The sequence below is a fragment of the Sceloporus occidentalis genome, unplaced genomic scaffold (assembly GCF_023333645.1).
Source record: "Sceloporus occidentalis isolate IW3139 unplaced genomic scaffold, rSceOcc1.0.p SCAF_1, whole genome shotgun sequence".
NCBI classification, from domain to species: Eukaryota; Metazoa; Chordata; class Lepidosauria; order Squamata; family Phrynosomatidae; genus Sceloporus; species Sceloporus occidentalis.
This window is the reverse complement of record NW_028316981.1, coordinates 13,531,267-13,552,132: the sequence shown is the minus strand read 5'-3', so window position 1 is coordinate 13,552,132 and position 20,866 is coordinate 13,531,267. Positions and strand designations below refer to the sequence as shown.

At 43.3% G+C, this 20,866-nt stretch overlaps 1 protein-coding gene across 1 annotated transcript in view; it reads right to left on the bottom strand.

Moving 5' to 3' along the window:
- LOC149320830 (complement C4-B-like) overlaps positions 1–19,534 on the bottom strand; it is a 94,839-nt gene extending 75,305 nt beyond the window's left edge. Inside the window, exons 1-3 of the mRNA XM_089502623.1 lie at positions 19,409–19,534; positions 13,682–13,871; positions 76–265 (exon numbers count right to left, since the gene is read on the bottom strand). Coding sequence (XP_089358749.1) covers positions 76–265; positions 13,682–13,871; positions 19,409–19,485 — 457 coding nt within the window. The 5' untranslated portion in view covers positions 19,486–19,534. The remainder of the gene's footprint in view (positions 1–75; positions 266–13,681; positions 13,872–19,408) is intronic.
- Between the last annotated feature and the right edge of the window lie 1,332 nt (positions 19,535–20,866).

The following is a 20,866-nucleotide window of genomic DNA, read 5'->3' as shown; positions in this document are numbered from 1 at the left end:
TAAAAAAGACTCTCTACTCTTAAGCAGGACAATTATATATACATGTTAGAAGGAGGGATGTTGCAGGGGACTCACCCTTTTGCCGAGGAGTGTAGATGGGCTTGTCCGTCTGCACTAAAAGGTACCCTTGACGGGTGCTCCAGCGGAGGTTCAGGGTCTGGATGCCATTGGGGCTGGGCAGCTGTTGACTGCGGGCAACAAGTTGGACATAGTGGTCCCGTCGTTGGCGATTCAGGCCACATTGGGAAACGAGTTGGTGAGTCATCTGCAAGAATGAGGGGAAAGTGCAGTAAATGCAAGAGAATGCAGATCACTGAAGGCAGAAGGATATTTCTTACAAACAGCAGGACAAAGTGGTCAGATCTCATGGACTGAAGACAAAAGGTTATTTCTTACAAACAGCAGGACAAAGTGGTCAGATCTTCTTGGCCCAACCACTCTAGTCCATGGACAGGTGCTTTGCATCGTTGAATGCTTTAACAAGAACAAAAATGTCCAACCTAGATCTGTAGGAAGATTCCACTTGTTTGTTTTATTTTGGACTGCAGCTTCCAGAATCCCTAGCTGGCACGTTCAGCATTTTTAGGAAAATATATCAAGCAGTCGAGAACATTGAGCATTTCAACTAGAGGCGTATCTACACTGTAAAAATAATGCAGCTTGACACCACTTTTAAGTGCTGTAGCTCTGTCCTATGGAATCTTGGGATTTGTAGTTTTACAAGTTCTTTAGCCTTCTCTGCAAAGAGTGCTAGTGCTTCACAAAATTGCAAATCCCAGGATTTGGTAGTGTAGCCAAGGGTCCGTAGGGGAATTTTATTATGCTGTTATTAGTCCAAATATTGCAAGAGGGGGCTGGCTACGAGAGCCCACCGAGATCGTCTCCCGATATGTATACGGAGTAAACCAGGACCTCCCAATAACTGAAGCAGAGACAGATTGCAATAACTAAATGTCTACTTTATTGAAAACAGGGGGAACACACACAATGCACACACTCACACACACATTCAAGGCTCAGGAAGGTAGGTTGGAAATGTGGAAAAGATGTTTAGGCTTTGCTAATGGTATACTCACCAAGATGTAGTCTTCCTCCGGGAAGCGAATGGGATGTGGGACAGTGAGACAAGTCTGCTCCGCAACCTGGGTTTGAGCAGAAATGCCGGCTACCAGAACAGAGGTCTGACTGACGTGGAGTAAGTAGACCTTTGGGATGGCGCGCTGAGCAGCCAAAGTTGGGACTTTTTCTAGGCGAAATCTCACCTGAGGCAAAGAGGCTGGTGTGGCCGAAACAAAGGTGTTTGATTGTTTTCTTTTCACCTGGATGTCTGGATCTGATAATATCAATGACTTAAGTTGTTCGGACAACAGACTTGAGGAGGGGGTGATAGCTTCAGGGAAGGCAAACATTTTACTCTTCCTGACTCAAGATAATCCCTTCATGCGACTTCCCAGACCCTCTAAGATGTTAATGTGACTGTTCCCCTCAGGGGAGGTGTACATGTCTTCTCGCTTTGCCAGTAATGGCGGACAGCCTAGGAGTCTGGCCAGGGGTCATCCAAGGGTTATCATTGATTCCAAAATTTATATAAACCAGCATGGGTAACAGTAGGATGGAGCCATAGCAGTTGAAGTGGTGGCAAATTTCATTATTTCGACGGTGTAGATGCACCCTAGATTAGAGGCAAATGTAATATTTCCTAAAGGGCTAACTATAGCTAATTTTGCATTGGTAAATCTGCTATGCAAGACACAAATCATTTGACTTTTTAATCCAACTTCTAAGCACTGCATTGTATTTTCTCTGAAATACATTGATTTGCCACTGATTTCTGATATACTGTGCCTTCATCTCATGGGTTTGATTATCAGTCTATCTGCTGTGATTTAAATAAACCTTTCAATTAAATGCATCTGTGAATAACCCCATGTCATTTTTGGTTGCACCCTTTCTCCCGCTGGGGCAAACAGAGAACCTTATTTCCACTCTGAGTGATTGTTTTATGATGCTGCTTCTGAGTTGATATATATGGCGCTTGGAGCTTATTTATGTGTTTATTGTACATTGGACCGGAGAGGATTTTGCTAAAGGGTGACTAATAAATCTGAGAATGAAGGAAGGAAAGACAGGGAGAAAGAAAGACAAATTTTGCAGCAGCAGTAATGGTAGTAATAACATTTAACTCTTGAATCTTGAAATTTTTAAAGCCGTAAAAATGTTAAGAAGGATGTATGATCGCTGTATAAATGTCTGTATCGGCATTTATGTGAAAAGCGGAAGCCTCCCTTTTGCATGGAACAAAGATCATCAATGCTGATTTTAATTACCCATTTACTGGAATTTCAAGCTGTGTAGGGCCAGAGGTTTCCCTTTTTCAATGAGCCAGCTTTCCCCCCACTGTGCACTAGACATCCTCTTTTCCCTTTAAGTTCCCCTTCTGAGTTCTGCATGGCAACTCAAAGGGGTACAGAAAGTGCCAATTTGGCCTGTCAGCATCTGATCAGGGAAGGATTTTTCCACCGTGGGTCATAGATGTATACTGTACTGCGGCCATGCTTCTTCTGTTCGTTGGAAACATGAACATGTTATTTCATATAGCTTGACGAGAGCAGTGGCTTTCTCTCCTATGAAGCCAGTACTATCATTCGCTCAGTAAGGGTGCATCTACACTGTAGAAATAATGCAGTTTGACACCAGTTTAAGTGCTGTAGCTCCATTCTATGGAATCCTGGGATGGAGACCCATTGGGTGACCTTGGACAAGTCACACTCTCTCAAACTCAGAAGATGGCAATGGCAAAGTGCTTCTGAAGAATTCTGCCAAGAAAACCCTGTGATAGCATTGTGCTAGGGTCACCATAAGTCAGAAATTATTTGTAGGCACACAACAATGACAATGACAAACAGCTTTAGCCTTTTCTGCCAAACTGTCCTGGGGCCTCAACAAACTACAAATCCTAGGATTATGTAGAATGGAGCCTTGGCAGTTAAAATGGTGTCAAATTGCATTATTTCTGCAGTCCAGATGTACCCTCAAACCGTCATCTAGAGCAGTTATTTCCCAATGTTTTGGACTTCGGCACCCAGAGTCCCTAATTGTTTTGACCAAAGTTAGGAAAGCATTGATCTAGAGCTTGGATGGACAAAGTGCCACGAAGCTATTTGTGGCTCTCAGGACCCCACCCCACCCCTGAACCATCTGTTAAAATAAATAAATAAATAAATAAATAAATAAATAAATAAATAAATAAATATTTTGCTCCACAGTGTTCCCAAATGTTCTCTTGATGGTGTGTTGGGCATAGCCACTTTTTCACCTGGGCCATTTTAAAAACCAGGAAATGATTTCAGCTCATAACCATCCCATGAATTTCATGGGCAAAAAATGCTCAAGAGGTGGTTTTGCCAGTTCCTTCCTCTCAAATAGAGCCTACAGCACCAGGTATACCCTGGAAGTCTCAGATCCAAGTACTAACCAAAGCTGATACTGCTTAGCTTCCAAGACTGCGGAGTATCTGGTGTTTTGGGGTTAATTGGGTCCTATGAAGACAGGTGGGTTAATCTTCCTTTCATTTTGAGTTCAAGGTGCAGCTACTACATTGCCTGAAAAAAGGAGGAGAGAGGCAGAAAAGTCCTCCCAATACAAAGCAGGTTAAGCAAGAGTGTGTCAAGAACAGCAGGCAAATAAACCCAGCCAAGAGATAACAGATGGACACCCAGAAAATAACCATTAATGGGCAGCAAGGAAAGTTATTGGTATTTGTTGTCAACTCAACTTCAGTTTATGGCAATCCTAAGAAGGAGAGGCCTCCAAGAATGCAAATCATCAACAGTCCTGCTCACGTCTCAAATCTCAGGGCCGTAGCTTCTTTTAAGACTCATTCCATTGGGAGCCAGTGTGGTGTAGTGGTTTGAGTGTTGGACTCTTGAGACCAGGGTTTGAATCCTGGCCACTGGGTGACCTTTGGCAGGTCACATTCCCTCAGCTTCAGAGGATGGCAATGGCGAACGCCCTCTAAAGAAACTTGCCAAGGAACTTCTGGTTTGCCTTAGGGTTGCCATAAGTCAGAAACAACTTGAAGGCAACCAACAACAACAAATCATCAGGAATGTGGACCTTTTCTTTTCTTATTGCCTACTGCCTTCCACTTAACTAATAATAGAATCATAGAATAATAGAATAATAGAGTTGGAAGAGACCGCAAGGGCCATCCAGTTCAACCCCCTGCCATGCAGGAAATCCAAATCAAAGCATCCCCAACAGATGGCCATCTAGCCTCTGTTTAAAGACCTCTAAGGAAGGAGACTCCACTACACTCCGAGGCAGTTTGTTCCACTGTTGGACATCCCTTACTCTCAGGAAGTTCTTCCTAATGTTGAGATGAATCTCTTTTGCTGTAGCTTGCATCCATTGTTCCGAGTCCTAGTCTCTGGAGCAGCAGAAAACAAGCTTGCTCCCTCCTCAATATGACATCCCTTCAAATACTGTATTTAAACAGTGCTATCATATCACCTCTTAACCTTCTCTTCTCCAGGCTGAACATCCCCAATTATTATTATTATTATTATTATTATTATTATTATTATTATTATCCCGCCCCTCTGCACAACAGACAACTAGGGCAGCTTACAACATTACTGAGGCGGCTTACAACATTATTTGGCTTTACTAATTTTCAGGCTTTTAAAGAAGGTGGTGGGGAGAGAAAAACTCCATGAACTCTGCTGAGAAAGGATTCGTAGTTTTTACCAGAGTATCCAGAGTGTCTGTGACGATGTGGCTGTCACATGGATTCAAATGGCTGCATATTTTTGGCAGAGGGAGGGCAAATAGATGCAAATTTGTGCAAGAAAGTGAAGACAGTTAAGCCCTGAGTTGATGCAAATGTGAGAAAATCCGTAGCAATTGTACAATACCTTTACGTGTAGACTAGGTCTGTGGCAGCCTGTGTTAAGTCATCTTTGCTTCTAGTGAGAATTCAAGCTTAAGACCCATTCCGTTGTCTCCTTTTCAGTCCATAGTATAAGCAAAAGCCTCTTCCAGCACCACATTTCCAATTACTTGGTTTTCTTCATGCCAGTTTTTCCTCACTGTTCAGCTCTCACAATCATATACAGTGGGCCCTTGGTATCTGCTGGGGTTTGGTTCCAGGACCTCCCTATGGCTACCAAAATTCATGGATGCTCAGGTCCCATTATATACAGTGGCAGAGTAAAATGGTGTTCCTTATATAAAAGGCAAAATCAAGGTTTGCTTTTGGAATTTATATTATTTTTGAATATTTTCAAGCTGTGGATGGTTGAATCTCTGGGTTAAAAAAAATCTGTGGATACAGAGGGCCAACTGTATAGAAATTGGGAGTACTGTGGATACTTTGGTATTTAATGATATACAGTACCAAGGAGGAACAAAATTCAAAAATGCAACCCAGCGATGAAGCTCCAATGGAGGCTAAGGAAGAAACAAGGGTCTGCTGACACACAGCTGGCTTGTAGTCAGAATAAAACAGCTGATCTTTGGTAATAAAATTCACAAGAGGGGGGAAATGAAAACCCACACTCAGGCAGCGCAGTGGCAGCTTCCTCATCTATCTTCTCCCCCCTTGTGTTCTTGCTGTTACCTGCTGTGCTTCACATAGCCTCAATCCACCACCTACCATGTTAAAAAATCTGCCAAGGTTTTTTGGGGAAGGAGTCAGTCGGAAGGGGGAACAACATAGCAAAGTAAAATGCCATAGCCGTTATTGTGTCCCATAAAATGTCATAAAACTACACTAAATACGATTGGGAGTGGAGGTGGGAGAACTATGGGGCCATTCAGACTACCTTTTACCCTGGATCAGGAACCAAATTATGCACGTGAAGTTCATATTTGCCCTGAATCTCCCACAAGCAAATCCAAGGCTTCCACAACTGTTTCGGGGCAAATGCCCCTTAGCGTGGGTCATTTGGAATTGGGATAAAAGCTGTATCTTTTGAAAAAAAGGGTTTGGCGAATATGAACTTGCCCCTGATCATGATCGGGGCAAGTTCAAGGGAGGGATTTAGGTCAGAGGGAGGGCAGAGGGCAGAACTGGAGAAAGGGTGCCAAAGGGTGGCAAGAGCATCGGTGACAGAGGAGGAGCAGGAGGAGGAGGAGGATGAAGGAGCGGGGGAAAGAAGGGGGCCATGGAGGGCAATCGGGGTAACGGAGCAGGAGGAGAAGGAAGGAGCAGGACGAAGGGCCAAGTTCAGGGTTGGTCAGAGGGAGGGCACAGGACGGAGCAAGCCTCTGCTCTTGCACCAGGCAGCTTTCTCTCTCTCTCTCTCTCTTTCTCTCTCTCTCTCTCTTTTTAAATTTATTTTTGACAGATTATGCACATGTTTTTTGCTACAGGTAGATAGATATACAGATAGAATGTGGCTGCCTGCCTGTTCACTTTCCTTTTCATTTCCTTGCTTCCAGCAGCAAGGTACTTTGCAGGAGGCTTTTTTTCTTTGTGAATGCTTCAATGCAAATGTTACAAACGTTTCTCTTTCCAATTTGGCAAATTGATACAGAATGCTTTTCCTACTGTCTGTAAGGAATTCAGGGGTAGCTGAGGGAAAGCACAGAATGCATGGCATCCTTTTCTGGCATCCCGAGGTGAGGAATTTATTATTATTATTATTATTATTATTATTATTATTATTATTACATGTGTATGAGGCATTCTGGGGTGGCAAGGAGGGAGGATGCAGGATGCAGAGATGACATTAGCTTGCATTTTGGGGTTGAAAACGGGGCCAAAGGAAGATCCATAACCTGCAGTGACCCAAATACCCACAACACACACACACACATGAGGTTTTTAAATTTGACAAAATATGCGCATACTGGCACCTGTTTTTTTTAAAGGAGGGGGAGCACACTTCCGATTGCCCAATGGGTGCAGGAAATGTCACCTATGACGACAGCGGAACTGAATTTGATTGACAGAAAAGGCACCTTCATTTTAAACCGATTTCTCTGCAGGAGCTTAGAAGGCATTCAGGGTTAAAATACCCTGATTGAGGTAGTGGGCATTTGCTTCCGGAGGGATTCGGGGGGGGGGGGGGGGACTGAATCTTCCCAGTTCCTTCCAGCGCAAAAAGGTCAGTATGAATGGAGCCTATGTTTGTTAAAAATGTAACAAATCTAATTGCGAACCAGCATGGTGTAGTAGTACTGAATATACTCAGGTATACGTCTAGAAATTCTCTCATCCATCCAGCCTTTAGTGTGAGCACAAAAAGTTATGCCTGTCCGAATTTTATAAGTTCTTTGGCATTATTTTCCTTTGCTTCATTCTTTAGATCCTTTGTTACATGCCTCTTAAGTTTTACCCTCAATTTATCCATGGGTCATATCAAAATCCATAATTTTGGTCTCAAAACCTGACCTCGGCTTATACATGAGGTCAACTTATAATTGAGTGTATATGGTAGTTTGAGTATTGGACTAAAGTTCTGGGAAACCAGGGTTTAAATCCCCGCTTGGCCATGGAAACCCACTGGCTGACTTTGGTTTTGTTTGCACTGGTCAAGATACTCTGGGGCAGTGTTAGCTCAGTCTCCATTCCCATTAACTTGGTCTCCATTCCCATTAGCTCAGTCTCCGTTCCCATTAACTTGGTCTCCATTCCCATTAGCTTGGTCTCCATTCCCATTAGCTCATTCTCCATTCCTGTTAGATTTATCTCCATTCCTGCACTGTGACAAGTGTCTGCACCAGTGTCTCACTGAGCTCTCCAGCACATCAGTCAGTACTGCGGGTCACTTGCTTGTGAGGTCAGAACGAGGTGTCTGGGCACTTTGTTCTGACCTCGGAACAACTGACCCATGGCAGCAGCGGATGCGCCAGGCAGCCCAGCAGGATGGCTATGTAGACAACTGCCATGGCACATGGAGCATACAACTCCCTTGTTGCAACAGCTCCATTTACTGCTGGTCCATTTCCAGGCACAATTCAAATTGCTGGTTTTGACCTATAAAGCCCTATACAGCTTGGGTCCAGGATATTTGAAGGACCGTATCTCCCTTTACAAGCCCGCTAGATACTGAGATCATCTGGAGAGGCCCTTCTCTCTGTCCCAGCACCCTCTCAGGCTCGTTTGGTAGGAACAAGGGAGAAGACCTTCTCGGTGGTTACTCCCAAGCTCTGGAACTTCCACCCTAGAGAAGCCCAGATGCCCCCAACTCTGCTGTCCTTTTGGCAGCATAAAAAAGCATTCTTGTCACGGAATCATAGAATTGTAGAGTTGGAAGAGACCACAAGGACCATCCAGTCCAACCCCTGCCATGCAGGAATTCTCATTCAAAACATCTCTGACAGATGTCTGCCCAGCCTCTGTTTGAAGACTTCCAAAGGAGACTTCACCATTCTCTGAGGGAGTGTGTTCCACTGTCGAACAGCCCTTACTGTCAAGACGTTCCTCTAATGTTGAGGTGGAATCTGTTTTCCTGTAGCTTGCATCCAGTGTTCCATGGTCTAGTCTCTGGAGAAGCAGAAAACAAGCTTGCTCCATTCTCAATGTGACACCCCTTCAAATACTTAAACAGGGCTATCATATCACCTCTTAACCTTCTCTTCTCCAGGCTAAACATACCCATCTCCTTAAGTCTTTCCTCATAAGGGTTCCTTGTTCCAACCTGTCACCATTTTGGTGGCCCTCCTCTGGACATGCTCCAATTTGTCAACATTATTTTCATATTGTGGTGTCCAGAACTGTATTCCCATCAGGCTTTTTCAAACTGACAATAGTTGGGCTATGGATGCTGTATAATTCAGATTTTTAAATTGTTTAATTGTTTTTTTAAATATTATATATATATATATATTCGCTTTAATGCTTTTGTATTGTTTGTAAATTGTATTGTTTTAAACTTGCTGTTCACCACGTTGAGTCCTTATATTGGGAGAAAATTGGGATATAAGTAAATAAAATAATAATAATAAAAATAATAATAATGGTGCAGGAATGGAGGGCTCTGGGTGGTTTTAAGGCTGCTACAGGAGCCCTGGTGGCACAGTGGTTAATGCCAGCACTGGCGCCACAACATTGTGAGTTCAATCCCAGGGCTCCAAGTTTGACTCAGCCTTCCATCTTTTTGTAGGTCGGTAAAATGAGTACCCAGCTTGTTGGGAACAATTGGCTTACACATTGTAAACTGCTTAGAGCTTGCTGAGTTCATTATGGAGCGGTATAGAAAAGTAAATGTTATTGCTATTGCTATAGCTTGGTTCTGGTGCAGAATGTGCCAGATGTCATAAAATGATAGAGTTGGAAGAAACCCCAAGGGCCATATTTTGTCCCATGTTGACAAGGCCCTTGGGCAAGACATACTCTGTCATCCTCTGTGGAGGGCAAAGGCAAACTCTCAGTGTGAACCAATTTTGCTCAGTAAACCTCATTATAAGGTCACCGTTGTCAGAGAGGACTTGAAGGCACATAAAAACAACAGCAACAATTAACCTAATTAATATCAATGTGTTGGTTCTGATCTCTGGGCTACCCTAAACCAGGAAATAAAGAGATAGATATTGGCAAAGCGGGAAGGGAGCAGAAGCAAACGCATCAGCCTAAGGAACCATGCCAGCAAACCAACTCTTATTTTGCCAATTATGTATGGACTAGAGACCCATCATGGCATAGTGGTTTAAGTGTTGGACTCTGACTCTGGAGACCCAGGGTTCAATTCCCAGCTCAGTCATGAAACCCACTGGGCAACTTTGAGCAAGCCACATGGTACTCAGCCTCAGGGAAAGGCAATGGCAAACTTCCTCTGAACAAATCTTGCCGAGAAATCCCATGATAGGTTTACTTTAGTGTTGCCATAAATTTGAAACAACTTAAAGGCACACAACACACACATACACAACCATCTATGCTGCAGCATGAATACAGTTTGACACCGCTTGAACTGCCATGGCTCAGTGCTATGGAAGTTTAGGATTTGTAGTTTTGTGAGCTATTTCACTATTTAGTTTTTGCTGTCAGAGAGCTTTGCAGCAAACCACATATCCCAGGATTCCATACTATAGAGTCATGTTAGTTCAAGTGGTGTCAAACTGGATTATTTCTGCAGTGCAGATGCAGCCTGTAAATCCCTTTCGGCCTGCATTGGTAAGAACAGTACACAAAGAAACATACTTTCCTGATGTATATAAGCAGGACCAGCCCCAACATGCTGAGGGGGCTGCTTCAACTAGCAGATGCTGGACTGTAGCCAGTGCTGCCACTCTACTGGTTTGTACTGGTTCATCCAAACTGGTTATTAAATTCTGACAGGTTTCCCAAACTTATTGTTGTGGGGATAGAAAAATGAAAAGTTTGCTGCATCCTTCCCATCTGACTGGCCTGTATTTTGATTCATTCTTAGCTGCCCTCTCCAGAAACAGCAGCAGCAAGCAAAAAGCTTTCCAAGCCAATAGACTTTATCACAAGGGAAGGATCCTGTGCAAAAACGGGATTTAAAGTGAAAAAAACCCACAAAAGTGGATTTATGATCAGACAATGTCCTGGTTAACCCAACATTAACCCGGACAGAAAGTAGAAAAAATATGCTAAAGCGCAATAGATTTTGAGATGAGGTCACTGTTAAGGTGCATTAACGCGACATTAACTCGGCTAGAAAGTCAACAAAACGCAATTCTTTTTACTTTCGTAACATCCTGAAAGTAAAAAGAATAACGTTTTGTTGACTTTCTAGCTGGTTTAATGTTGTGTTAACCCTGATGTGTCTGAAAATCAATTACGCTTTTGCATGTCTTCTTAGGTTTTTTTCCAGGATTTTAAATCCCATTTTAAATCCTGTTTCTGCACTGGATTCCTCCCATGTGATAAACTCCAATGATAAGGAAGAGGAGAAAGAGGAATTGATGGCTACCTCACTGGCAGCCTCCATAGAGAGAGGAAAGGTAAGTAGGAAAGGAGAAAGGAAAGGAAAGAAGGTAGGCAATAAAGAAGAAAGGAAGTAAAACTATGGAGAATGACAGAGAGAGGGGATCGTCTGGAGAGTGTTGTATTCCGGTTCTTCCCCTCCGCTGCAGGCAATACACATTTGTCCAACTGATTCATCCTCTTCATGTCTGTTGTATATTATTGTTGGTTGTTGTTGTTGTTGTTACCATCCTCATCATTGCCACATGTTGTAAGGAAATGATGAATCATATTATTTTTGCTAAACATGTACACATTTTACATCTGCTTGAAACCACTGGGAGAGGTCATCTGGACTTTTGGGGCTCAGTGTCACCAGTATGCAGATAACAGCCAGCACTATCTCTCCTTTCCATCTGACTCCAAGGAGCTGAACCAAAGTTTGTTATTCATAATGGACTGGATGACAGCAAGCAAACTGCAACTTAATCCAGACAAGACAGAGGTGCTCCTGGTCAGCCGTAAAGCAGATCAGGGAACAGGGACTTTGCCTGTGCTGGAAGGAGTTACGCTCCCCCTGAAATCACTGGCTCACAGCTCGGCTGTGCTCCTGGACTCCACTCTGGGCCTGGATTCCCAGGTTTCAACAGGTCCAGGAGTGCGTTCGCACAGCTAAAACTAGTGTGCCAGCTGCGCCCATTCCTTGAGATGCCAGATCTGGCTATGGTGGCATATGCCTTGATTTCATGTTTGGACTACTGTGATGCACTCTACATGGGGCTGCCTTTGGAAACTGTTCAGAAACTTCAGCCAGTTCAAAATGCTGCAGCCAGAATGCTTACCAGGGCCAGATACAGGGAGCACATAACTCCCTTGCTGAAACAGCTTTGCTGGTTATCAGTTTGTTTCTGGGCACAATTCAAAGTGTTGGTCATGATCTATAAAGCCCTTTATGGCTTACATCCAGACTATCTGAGAGACTGTGCGGCTGAACAGACTGCTCTTTTCAGGGCTGGATTGGGGCTCCAGCAACTACATGCTATGGCCCTGATCTGGCCTTTCCGCAGCACAAAAAAGGAACCTCAAAAAGCAGGTCCTTATTGTGCTGTGGAAAGGGTGCCATAGCTGCCGATGCTTTTTAGTGCCTCTTTGGCACTGCATTATCTGGACACAGTGCCAGAGGAGTGCCATGACACCACCCACCATGCGGTGGGGCATGCAGCATCACACCAGCATGGGGGCAGAGTCGCATGCGTCATGAAGATGCCATGCCTCCACTCCGCCCCGATGCCGGCCTTTATCTCCAGTCTGTCGAGGCTGTGTATCTCCTCATACGAACCTACCAGAGGTTTACGATCATCACGAGAAGGCTTTTTCTTGATCCCACCACCACCATCAAAGGCTTACTTAGTGAGGACACAAGAGAGAGCTTCCTTTAATGATTTTAAAGGAGTCTAGGTGGCTCCCTCCTTGTTTCCCTTTTGCTGGCAAGCAAAAACTTTTTGTTTGTTTGTTTGTTTTAATATGTAATCACTCTTAGGGAGGCTTTTTATTGGGGTGTGTGCTATGTTTATTTAAGTAATTTTTAGTAATTTTTTAAAATGTAATTTTATACTGTTTAAATGAAGTTATTTTAATTGTTTTTAACATCTGTATTGGTAAGATTTTAATCAATGTTATCAGGGAGCTGCCTTGAGTCCCACTCTGGGAGAAACAAACAAATAAACAAACAAGCATACATTCATTTTTTGGGGGAAATAGTACAGTACAGAACTGGTTTTAATTATTTTGAATGGGGCCAATGAGCATATAGCACTCCATGGGGATTAAGTGTTACAAAATCAAGTTGTATGTGCACTAGACAGTTATGGAAGTGTTATTTTGTTCTTCAACTCATTTATCTTCAGATAGCCTTATTCAAAGACAATCTTTCCTCATTACTGATTCAGCAGGCTTGGAAAAGTTAGTTTGGGGACTCCAATTCCCAATTCTCAGGCCTGAAATCTTATACTCAGCGCTCATCCACTGACAGTTTTCACATAAGGGGTCCTTTTCCTAGAGGCCAAGATTCTGTCTTCATAAATGAAAGAGCTATAAAACAATCGTATAAATAGCAAATAAAATAAAATAAACCCGCAGAAATATTTATCACGCCATAACTTTTTGTTAGCGCTGTTTGTTTTTATCAGATCAATAAAATTCTACCTAGACTGGGCATATGGGTGTGCATTGTAAACAGAGAAGCCAAAAAGGAATCGAACCACCGTGTGGTGCCTAAATAAATGCACCCAGCTGGACTCTGAACTTGGCTTAGTTCTTCTGCTTAGCCTTACTCATGGGCAGGCAAGACTTGTCATTATTACCTAGTTTTGATAGAGCTGAAAGGAAAACCTTCTTTTGTTGTTAACTGCCCTCCAGTGGACTTCTACTCATGGCGACCCTGTGGATGATACATCTCCAAGCCCCTCCATAATTGGTCTACTCAGGTCCTGCAGGCTCATGGCCATGGCATCCTTGGATCTATCCATCTGTAATGCAGTCTTCCTCTCTTTTTTCTGCCCTCCGCCTTTCCTAGCATTATTACCTTTTCCAATGAGTCATGCCTACCCATGATGAGGCCAAATTACTTTGGCTACAGTTTTGTCATCTTGGGTTTCTGGCTTGATTCTCAGCCACATGCTCAGGCTAAGAGTAGTAGCATGGATGATGACAGGACAGTTCTGGAATGGACAGCAGTGGGTATTGTGTAGCCTGTCCTACCTTGCAGGGGTGGAAATGCAAACTCCCATGTGTGACACCTACCTTCACCATCACTTTTCCTACAGAGCCATCAGATGGAAGGTTGAATGGCACCTCTTGAGAACACAGGAACCCATTATTCTCATTTCGGAAATATACCACCCCTGAGAGCCCAGAAGGGGCCCCCTCAACCTGCAGTGCAACTCCGACCTCTGTGCCTACAGTCACCACACTGGGAGAGATGATCAGCAACCTGCAAAGGGGAGAAAGCAGAGAGAGATTGTAAAGATTAAACACAGTTACCCTGCTGCTTTTCCTCCAATGAACTCAAGGTAGGATACCTGGCTCCCCCTCCTCCTCCTCCTCCTCCTCATATAATAGTCCTCTTCTTCTTCTGACATTATTCTCTTCTTCTCTCCACATTATCCTCACAATAACAACCCTGTGAGGTAGGATGATGGACAGCCAGCATGGCGTAGTGGTTTGAGTGTTAGACTATGACTCTGGAGATCAGGATTTCATTCCCAGCCCGGCCATGAAACCCGCTAGGTGACCTTGGGCAAGTCACATACTCTCAGCCTCATGGGAAGGTAATGGCAAACCTCCTCTGAACAAATCTTGCCAAGAAAACCCCACGATAGGTTGACCTTGGGGTCGCCATAAGTCAGACACGACTTGAAAGAACTCAACAAGAACAAGAACACAGGCAAAGCCTCCCCTACATGAAATGCTTGGACCAGAAAGGTTTTGGATTTTGGATTTTTAATTTATTTTGGAATACCTGTATTTGCATATAGGTGTAAAATAAGAGATCTTTTTCAAACTTGTTTCTGTTTCTAAAAATATGCTACTGATCATTATTCTGTGTAGACAGTCAGCATGGTGTAGTGGTTTGACCATTGGATTATGACTTTGGAGACCAAGGTTCAAATCCCCACCCAGCCATGGCAACCTACTGGGTGGCTTTGGGCAAGTCACACTCTCTCAGCCTCAGAGGATAGATAGCAATGGCAAACCTCCTCGGAAGAAACTTGCCAAGAAAACCCCATGATAGGGTCGCCACACAACACCAACACGAACAAGTGGAATAAACAAACAAATCTAGACTACACCAGTTTAGCATTTCATCCTAGTGTGGTGATATTTGTTTTTGTTTGCCAGAGAGCTCTAGTCCAGTGCTTCTTAAATTAGCTGATGTGTAAGACCAGAAATTGTATTTCCCAATGTGCCAGAGACTAGTGCTAGATTTGTACCCATTGGTCACCATTTTTTCTTTCCTTCATGGAAGTTCTCCAGGGATCAACAACTGATGTATTGAGTGCTAGCACCAGTCCATAGGCCATCACTTTGAGTAGCACTGCTCTTGTCCATTCCCTTGAACATCTGCACTGAAGCTCTGTACCAAGAGAACTCTAGTCCTCCCACCAATGGCTTGAGACCCATTGAAACCAAGTAAGCTTAAGTTAATCATGACTAACCTGTCTCATTTATCTCTGTGGCTATACGTGAACTACAACAAAGGCTGGATCCAATTCAAAGACAAAACCATTGCATCATACCTATTAATCCCAGTCTTCATGGGTGGAGTGCTGTTGCTTGTGTAACCAAAAACAGTACAACTCAACACAGTCGGGGAAATTTCGGCAGGGTTGAGAGAATGCCAGGGCTTGCAAAAGAAAGAGGATGTGGATGGGGGATAGAACAGAGTATGCGAAATTACTTTTTAAAAGTTACTGTTATCGCTCCAGGGCTCCAAAAAGTCGTTTCCATATCCATTTTTTAAAAAATGTCTTATCATTCAAAAGTTTTACTATTTTATTACTTTTTGTTGCCATAATAATGCTGCAAGCCACAGACCTGTGGTATAAAATCTGCTTAAATGCTGAACCCACACACACTTTAAACTATTGTTTTTATGTGCTTTCAAGTAATCTCCATCATGGGTTGCATCTACACTACAGAGGTAATGCAGTTTGACACCACTTTTAGTGTTGTAGCTCCATCTTATAGAATCTTGGTGTTCGTAGTTTTAAAAGGTCTTTAAACTCCTCTGCCAAAGAATGCTGTGTGTGTCTGTGCTGTGTGCCTTCAAGTTGTTTCCGACTTATAGCGCCCCTAAGAGAATTTGTTCGGAGGAGGTTTGCCATTGCCTTCCCCTGAGGCTGAGAGCATGTCACTTGCCCAAGATCACCCAGTGGCTTCAGTGTTGGTGCCTCACCAAACTACACATCTCAGGTTTCTGTAGGATGGAGCCTTGGCAGATACATAATACCTTTATACCTTGTTAATCTCTCCATTTCTTTTTTGGCATTTGGTGTACCTCCTGGTGTAGTGTTCTTCTGAACACAGATTCAAACCATGGTCTCCCATAGTCCTAATCTAACACTCATGGCATTACACTCAGCACAATAAGGACTCAGCAAATGCAAATGGGAAACCATTCAGAGTCGGGGCTTTCCCAGCAGATAATGATCACCAATTAGCAGACACTAATACTCTTTTGCATTAGCCTCCCAGCCTGAGGACGGCCATCAGCAACAGAATGCAAATCACTCCTGCATTCCCAGGCTCACACAGATATATAGACCCACTTTTTTCCAGGCAAGCATTCTCTGAAGATGCCAGCCACAGATGCTGGAAAAACGTCAGGAAGAAAATTTTCTAGAACATGACCACATAGCCCGAAAAACCCACAAAAAACCACTCATGGCATTATTCCATGCTGGTTCTCTCACTATGCTGGTTCTCACCTTTAACTATGTAGGTAACTAAAACCAATAAGAGTTGCACAGCAAAAACACTGCAAAAAGATATTAATTTCAAGCAACTATTTACTTCCCAGCTGGGGGAGTAGAGAGACAGGGACGTAGCCGGGGGGGTGGGTTCTTGGGGTCTGGACCCCCCCTTCCGTTAGATAAAATGAATGGTGTGTGCTGCTGTGCCGCTGCACCCAAGCCCCATTATAATGGTGGCACTTAGTCTGGACCCCCCCTCTTCCCAAAATCCCAGCTACGTCCCTGAGAGAGAGGAGTGAAGAAAACATTCCTCAAAACATCATCCAAGTAACCACGCAGAACAGATTGAAGCCTTAATCCTTGTGTTTTGTTTGACATCTGAAAGCAAGGCTCCTTACTGACCTTCCTCTTTTTTTAAATAAACAAGGAGGTTTTGCTGGTGAAGGTGATGCTGGGGAATCATGAATTTCCACTCTTTCGCAATATTGATATTGGCTGCAGTCCACAGAGCAGCAGTGTCCTGGACTAAGTCTTCTGGCTGTTCTATGTTTTTAGATAGCAAAATGATTCTGGACTTTCCAGTGTTGCACAAACTATCAGGTTTCTGGGCTTCTTTAAAAAAAAGAAAGTGTCCTTTTTTATATATGCATGCATGTGCGGTGAGTGTGTGTGTTGTTCTTGATTTCTCTACATAGCTGCACAACCACCACATTGCTATCTGCATGCCAGCACACCAGTGCAAAATCTCAGACTTTCCCCACAGTGTCACCCTACCAATCAACATGCAGGGTGTTTACAAAGCCCTTAGCCTTCTCTGCCAAAGAGTGCTGGTGCATCACAAAACTACAAATCCCAGGATTCAGTAGGACAGAGCCATGGCAGTTAAAGTGGTGTCAAACTGCATTATTTCTACAGTGTAGATGCACCCTTATACTGCAATCCTACGTACCAAGCTGCAAATCCTATTGCACAAAGTGGTGCTTACTTCTGAGCAGACGCAGATAGTACCATGAACAGTACCGAGAGCTCATCCAGCTCATTCACAGCACCAGCAAATCTCAGGAGACAGAACTTTGGAAAAGTTACTTTCGCACAAGTTGGAAGTAAGTCCCACTGTGTAGAATGGGGCTTGCTTTCAGGTAAGTGCTCATAAGTCTGCGGACTAAAATGACTAGCTAGACTGCAACACCGGTGTGGAAGCATGCATGCAGACCTGCAATTCCTAGCATTCTTCACTACTGACTGCGCTGACCAGCACCCCTAGGATGTGGTATCCTGGTATTTCCCACCTCTGCTGCCATATTTTAGCCACACTCATTGCTGTTGCATGCCTTCCTGTCATTTCTGATTTATGGCGACCCTAAGGCAACCCTATATGGGAATTTCTTGGTAGGATTGCTTCAGAGAAACTTTGACATTGCCTTCCCCTGAGTCTGAGAGGTCACCCAGTGGGTTTTATGGCTGAGCAGGGAATCTGAACCCTGGTTTCCAGAGTCATACCACACATTCAGACCACTACACCGCAATGGCTCTCTAGTGTCACTTGCCGAAGGTTACCCAGCAGGTTTCATGGCTGAACTGGGAATCAAACCCTGTTCTCCAGAGTCGTTATGCTACACTGAAACCACTTACTTAGCAGTAACTCTCATTTAACTTAATGATATGATTAATTTCAGGAAAATATGTATAGGACTGTACTCTACCTCAAAACTGTACATTTTTGTGAATAATAAATTGTTATTGTTGTTGTTGTTATCATCATGAGCCTTCACATCATTTTTGATTATGACAATCCTAGAGTGGAGATTTTCTTGGCCAGTAAAATATCCTGAAGGTACCAGTTCTTGGCTGATCTTGGAAGTTTAAGTAGAGTCAGCTCAGGTTAGTACTCAGATGGGAGAGTGTCAATGAATAAGAATAGGTTTTAGTTCAGAAAAAGCGATTTGCAAATCCATCTCTGTGTATTCTTTATCTAATAAAACCCTATGTATATGACTATACTCATGGGGTCACAATAAGTGAACAGAGGACTTGAAGGCACATGTTTCTGTATATGTGTTCTGTGCCTTCCTTTCTGACTTATGGCAACCCTAATGTGAACCTATCATGGGGTTTTCTTGGCATGATTTGTTCAAATGAGGTTTGTCATTGCCTTTCCCAAAGGCACACATTTATGACAATCTTAAGGCAAACCTATCACAGCATTTTCTTCGGGGATTTGTTCAGACCAGGTTTGCCTTTCCCTTCCTCTGAGGTTGAGAGAGTGTGACTTGCTCAAGTCCACCCAGTGAGTTACAATGACTGGGTGGGGATTTGAACCCTGGTCTCCAGAGTCATAATCCATTGCTGAAACCACTACACCATGCTGGCTGTCTACACAGAATAATGATCGTCAGTAGCATATTTTTAGGAATAGTAAAAAAAAAGTTTGAAAAAGAGGCTTATTTTTTCTTCCCATTATCTGAGCACTAGTGAAGAATTTAATAACACTACTTATTATTTATATCACATTCTTTCTGCCTGTCTTGCTGTTCAGCACATTTTCCCTCATAGAATAGTCTATATTACATAAAATTAATATGTTCCGATAATGCAATTAAGCGATCCTATAATACTCAATCATCATTTTTTTTAAAGCGAGGGGAAGGGCCAATAGTCAGTAGCAATACACATTATCATTTATTCTGTGGAGTTTTAAGCCATTTTTTACCGACTCAGAACAATCCATTACAACCATACAAGAATTAGGTCAACCGAAACGAGAAAGCGGCAGAGTTTCATAGCCCACGCCATGCAGATTCTTTAAAATGAAACGAGGGCTGCCAGCCTCCTGAGCCCTTCATTTATTAGCAGCAGACTGAAGCCCAACAGGTAAAGTTTAATTTAATGAGGCTGAAATCTCTACTTGTTTAACTTCTTTTCTGTGCCTTAAAGTGCCTTACACTGAAGGTCTTCAATCAATTAATGAATCAGTCAATAAGTTAACAATACATTAGAGAGATGCTAACAATGGAGTATGATATATAATTTATCTCCCTTTTCCCAACATACTTACCTTGGAGCTTGGTGGCTCAGGGCTATCAAAGCCCCCATCCATGACAGCCAAAGCAGTAGCCACTTTCCAGACCACATCTCTGCTCTGTGTCTGTGCAGGGTGGATGTTTCCCCTGCTTTGAGACTAGGAGGGGATTTTGCAATTCACAACCCAAGCTGAGGAAGGAGAGAAGGGAGGGTTGATTTGTTCTTGTGATAATAGTGTCCCAAGGCTCTGCCCTCGGGGAGGCACTACTGAAACACTTTGGATGCCCTCCAGCAGGAAAAAAAGAAACCAAAATCATCATACAGGCAGATGAAGAACCCAGACTTCATATGAGCAGATCATATGAACCATAGAATCCTAGATTTGGAAGAGACTTCAAGGGTCATGCGATCCAACTCCATTCTGCCATGCAAGAACACACAATTAAAGCACCCCCAATAGATGACCATCCAGCCTGCACTGAACGCTGTTACCTTCCAACCAAAGTGGAGCCTATTTATCTAGCCGCTTTGATTGTCCTTGGACAGAGAAGCGGGGTATAAATAAAGCTTTTTAATTGTATTTATTATTTATTATTACTTGCATTTGCATGCTTTCAAACTGCTCCATTGGCAGAAGCTGGGACTAGTGACAGGTGCTCACCCCATCACGTGGCACTTGGGCTTTGAACTGCCAACCTGCCGATCTTGCAGTCAACAGGGTCTTAACTGTTTGAGCCACCGTATCCCTGTCCCTTATATAAAATGGCAAAATCAAGGTTGGCTTTTCGGAAATCGTATATCTTTTAAAATATTTTCAAGCCGTACATGGTTGAATCCGTGGATAAGGATTCTGTGGATACAGAGGGCTGAGTGTATATGCTAATTGCATGATTACAGGGTTGTTCTGCATATAGCTTATTGTTATGGGATCGTTATTGCTTTAGCCCACTGTTATACCAGGATTGTTCTTCTAATTAATTGCCGTGTTGCCTTGTTGTTTTTGCATTGTCTTATACATTTGGCTCCCATCTCTAACACATGCAACTCATCCTCTCATCACCCGCAAAGTCTACGTATCTGCACATGGATCATAGAATCATAGTATCATAGAACTAGTCAGGGGTGAGCACCTATCACTAGTCCCAGCTTCTGCCAATCTAGCAATAGAATCATAGAGTTGGAAGAGACCACAGCGGATACCAAGGGCCCACTGTATTCAAACAGAGGCCTGTTACAGACTATCAAAATAAAGCTGCTTCGGATCTCTTTGGAGGTATGCTGTTTAAATGATGCATGCATCCTAAGAATCCGGAAGCTGCACCAAAGCTGCACTCCAGTGCTTAGGAATGGAGTGTGGCTTTGGCACGACCTCCGGACTCTTAGGACCCATGCATCATTTAAATAGCATGACTCCAAAGAGACCCAAAGCAACTTTATTTTGGCAGTCTGTAACAGGCCAGAGTGTCAGTTAGTCAAGCCATTTGTTTATTTA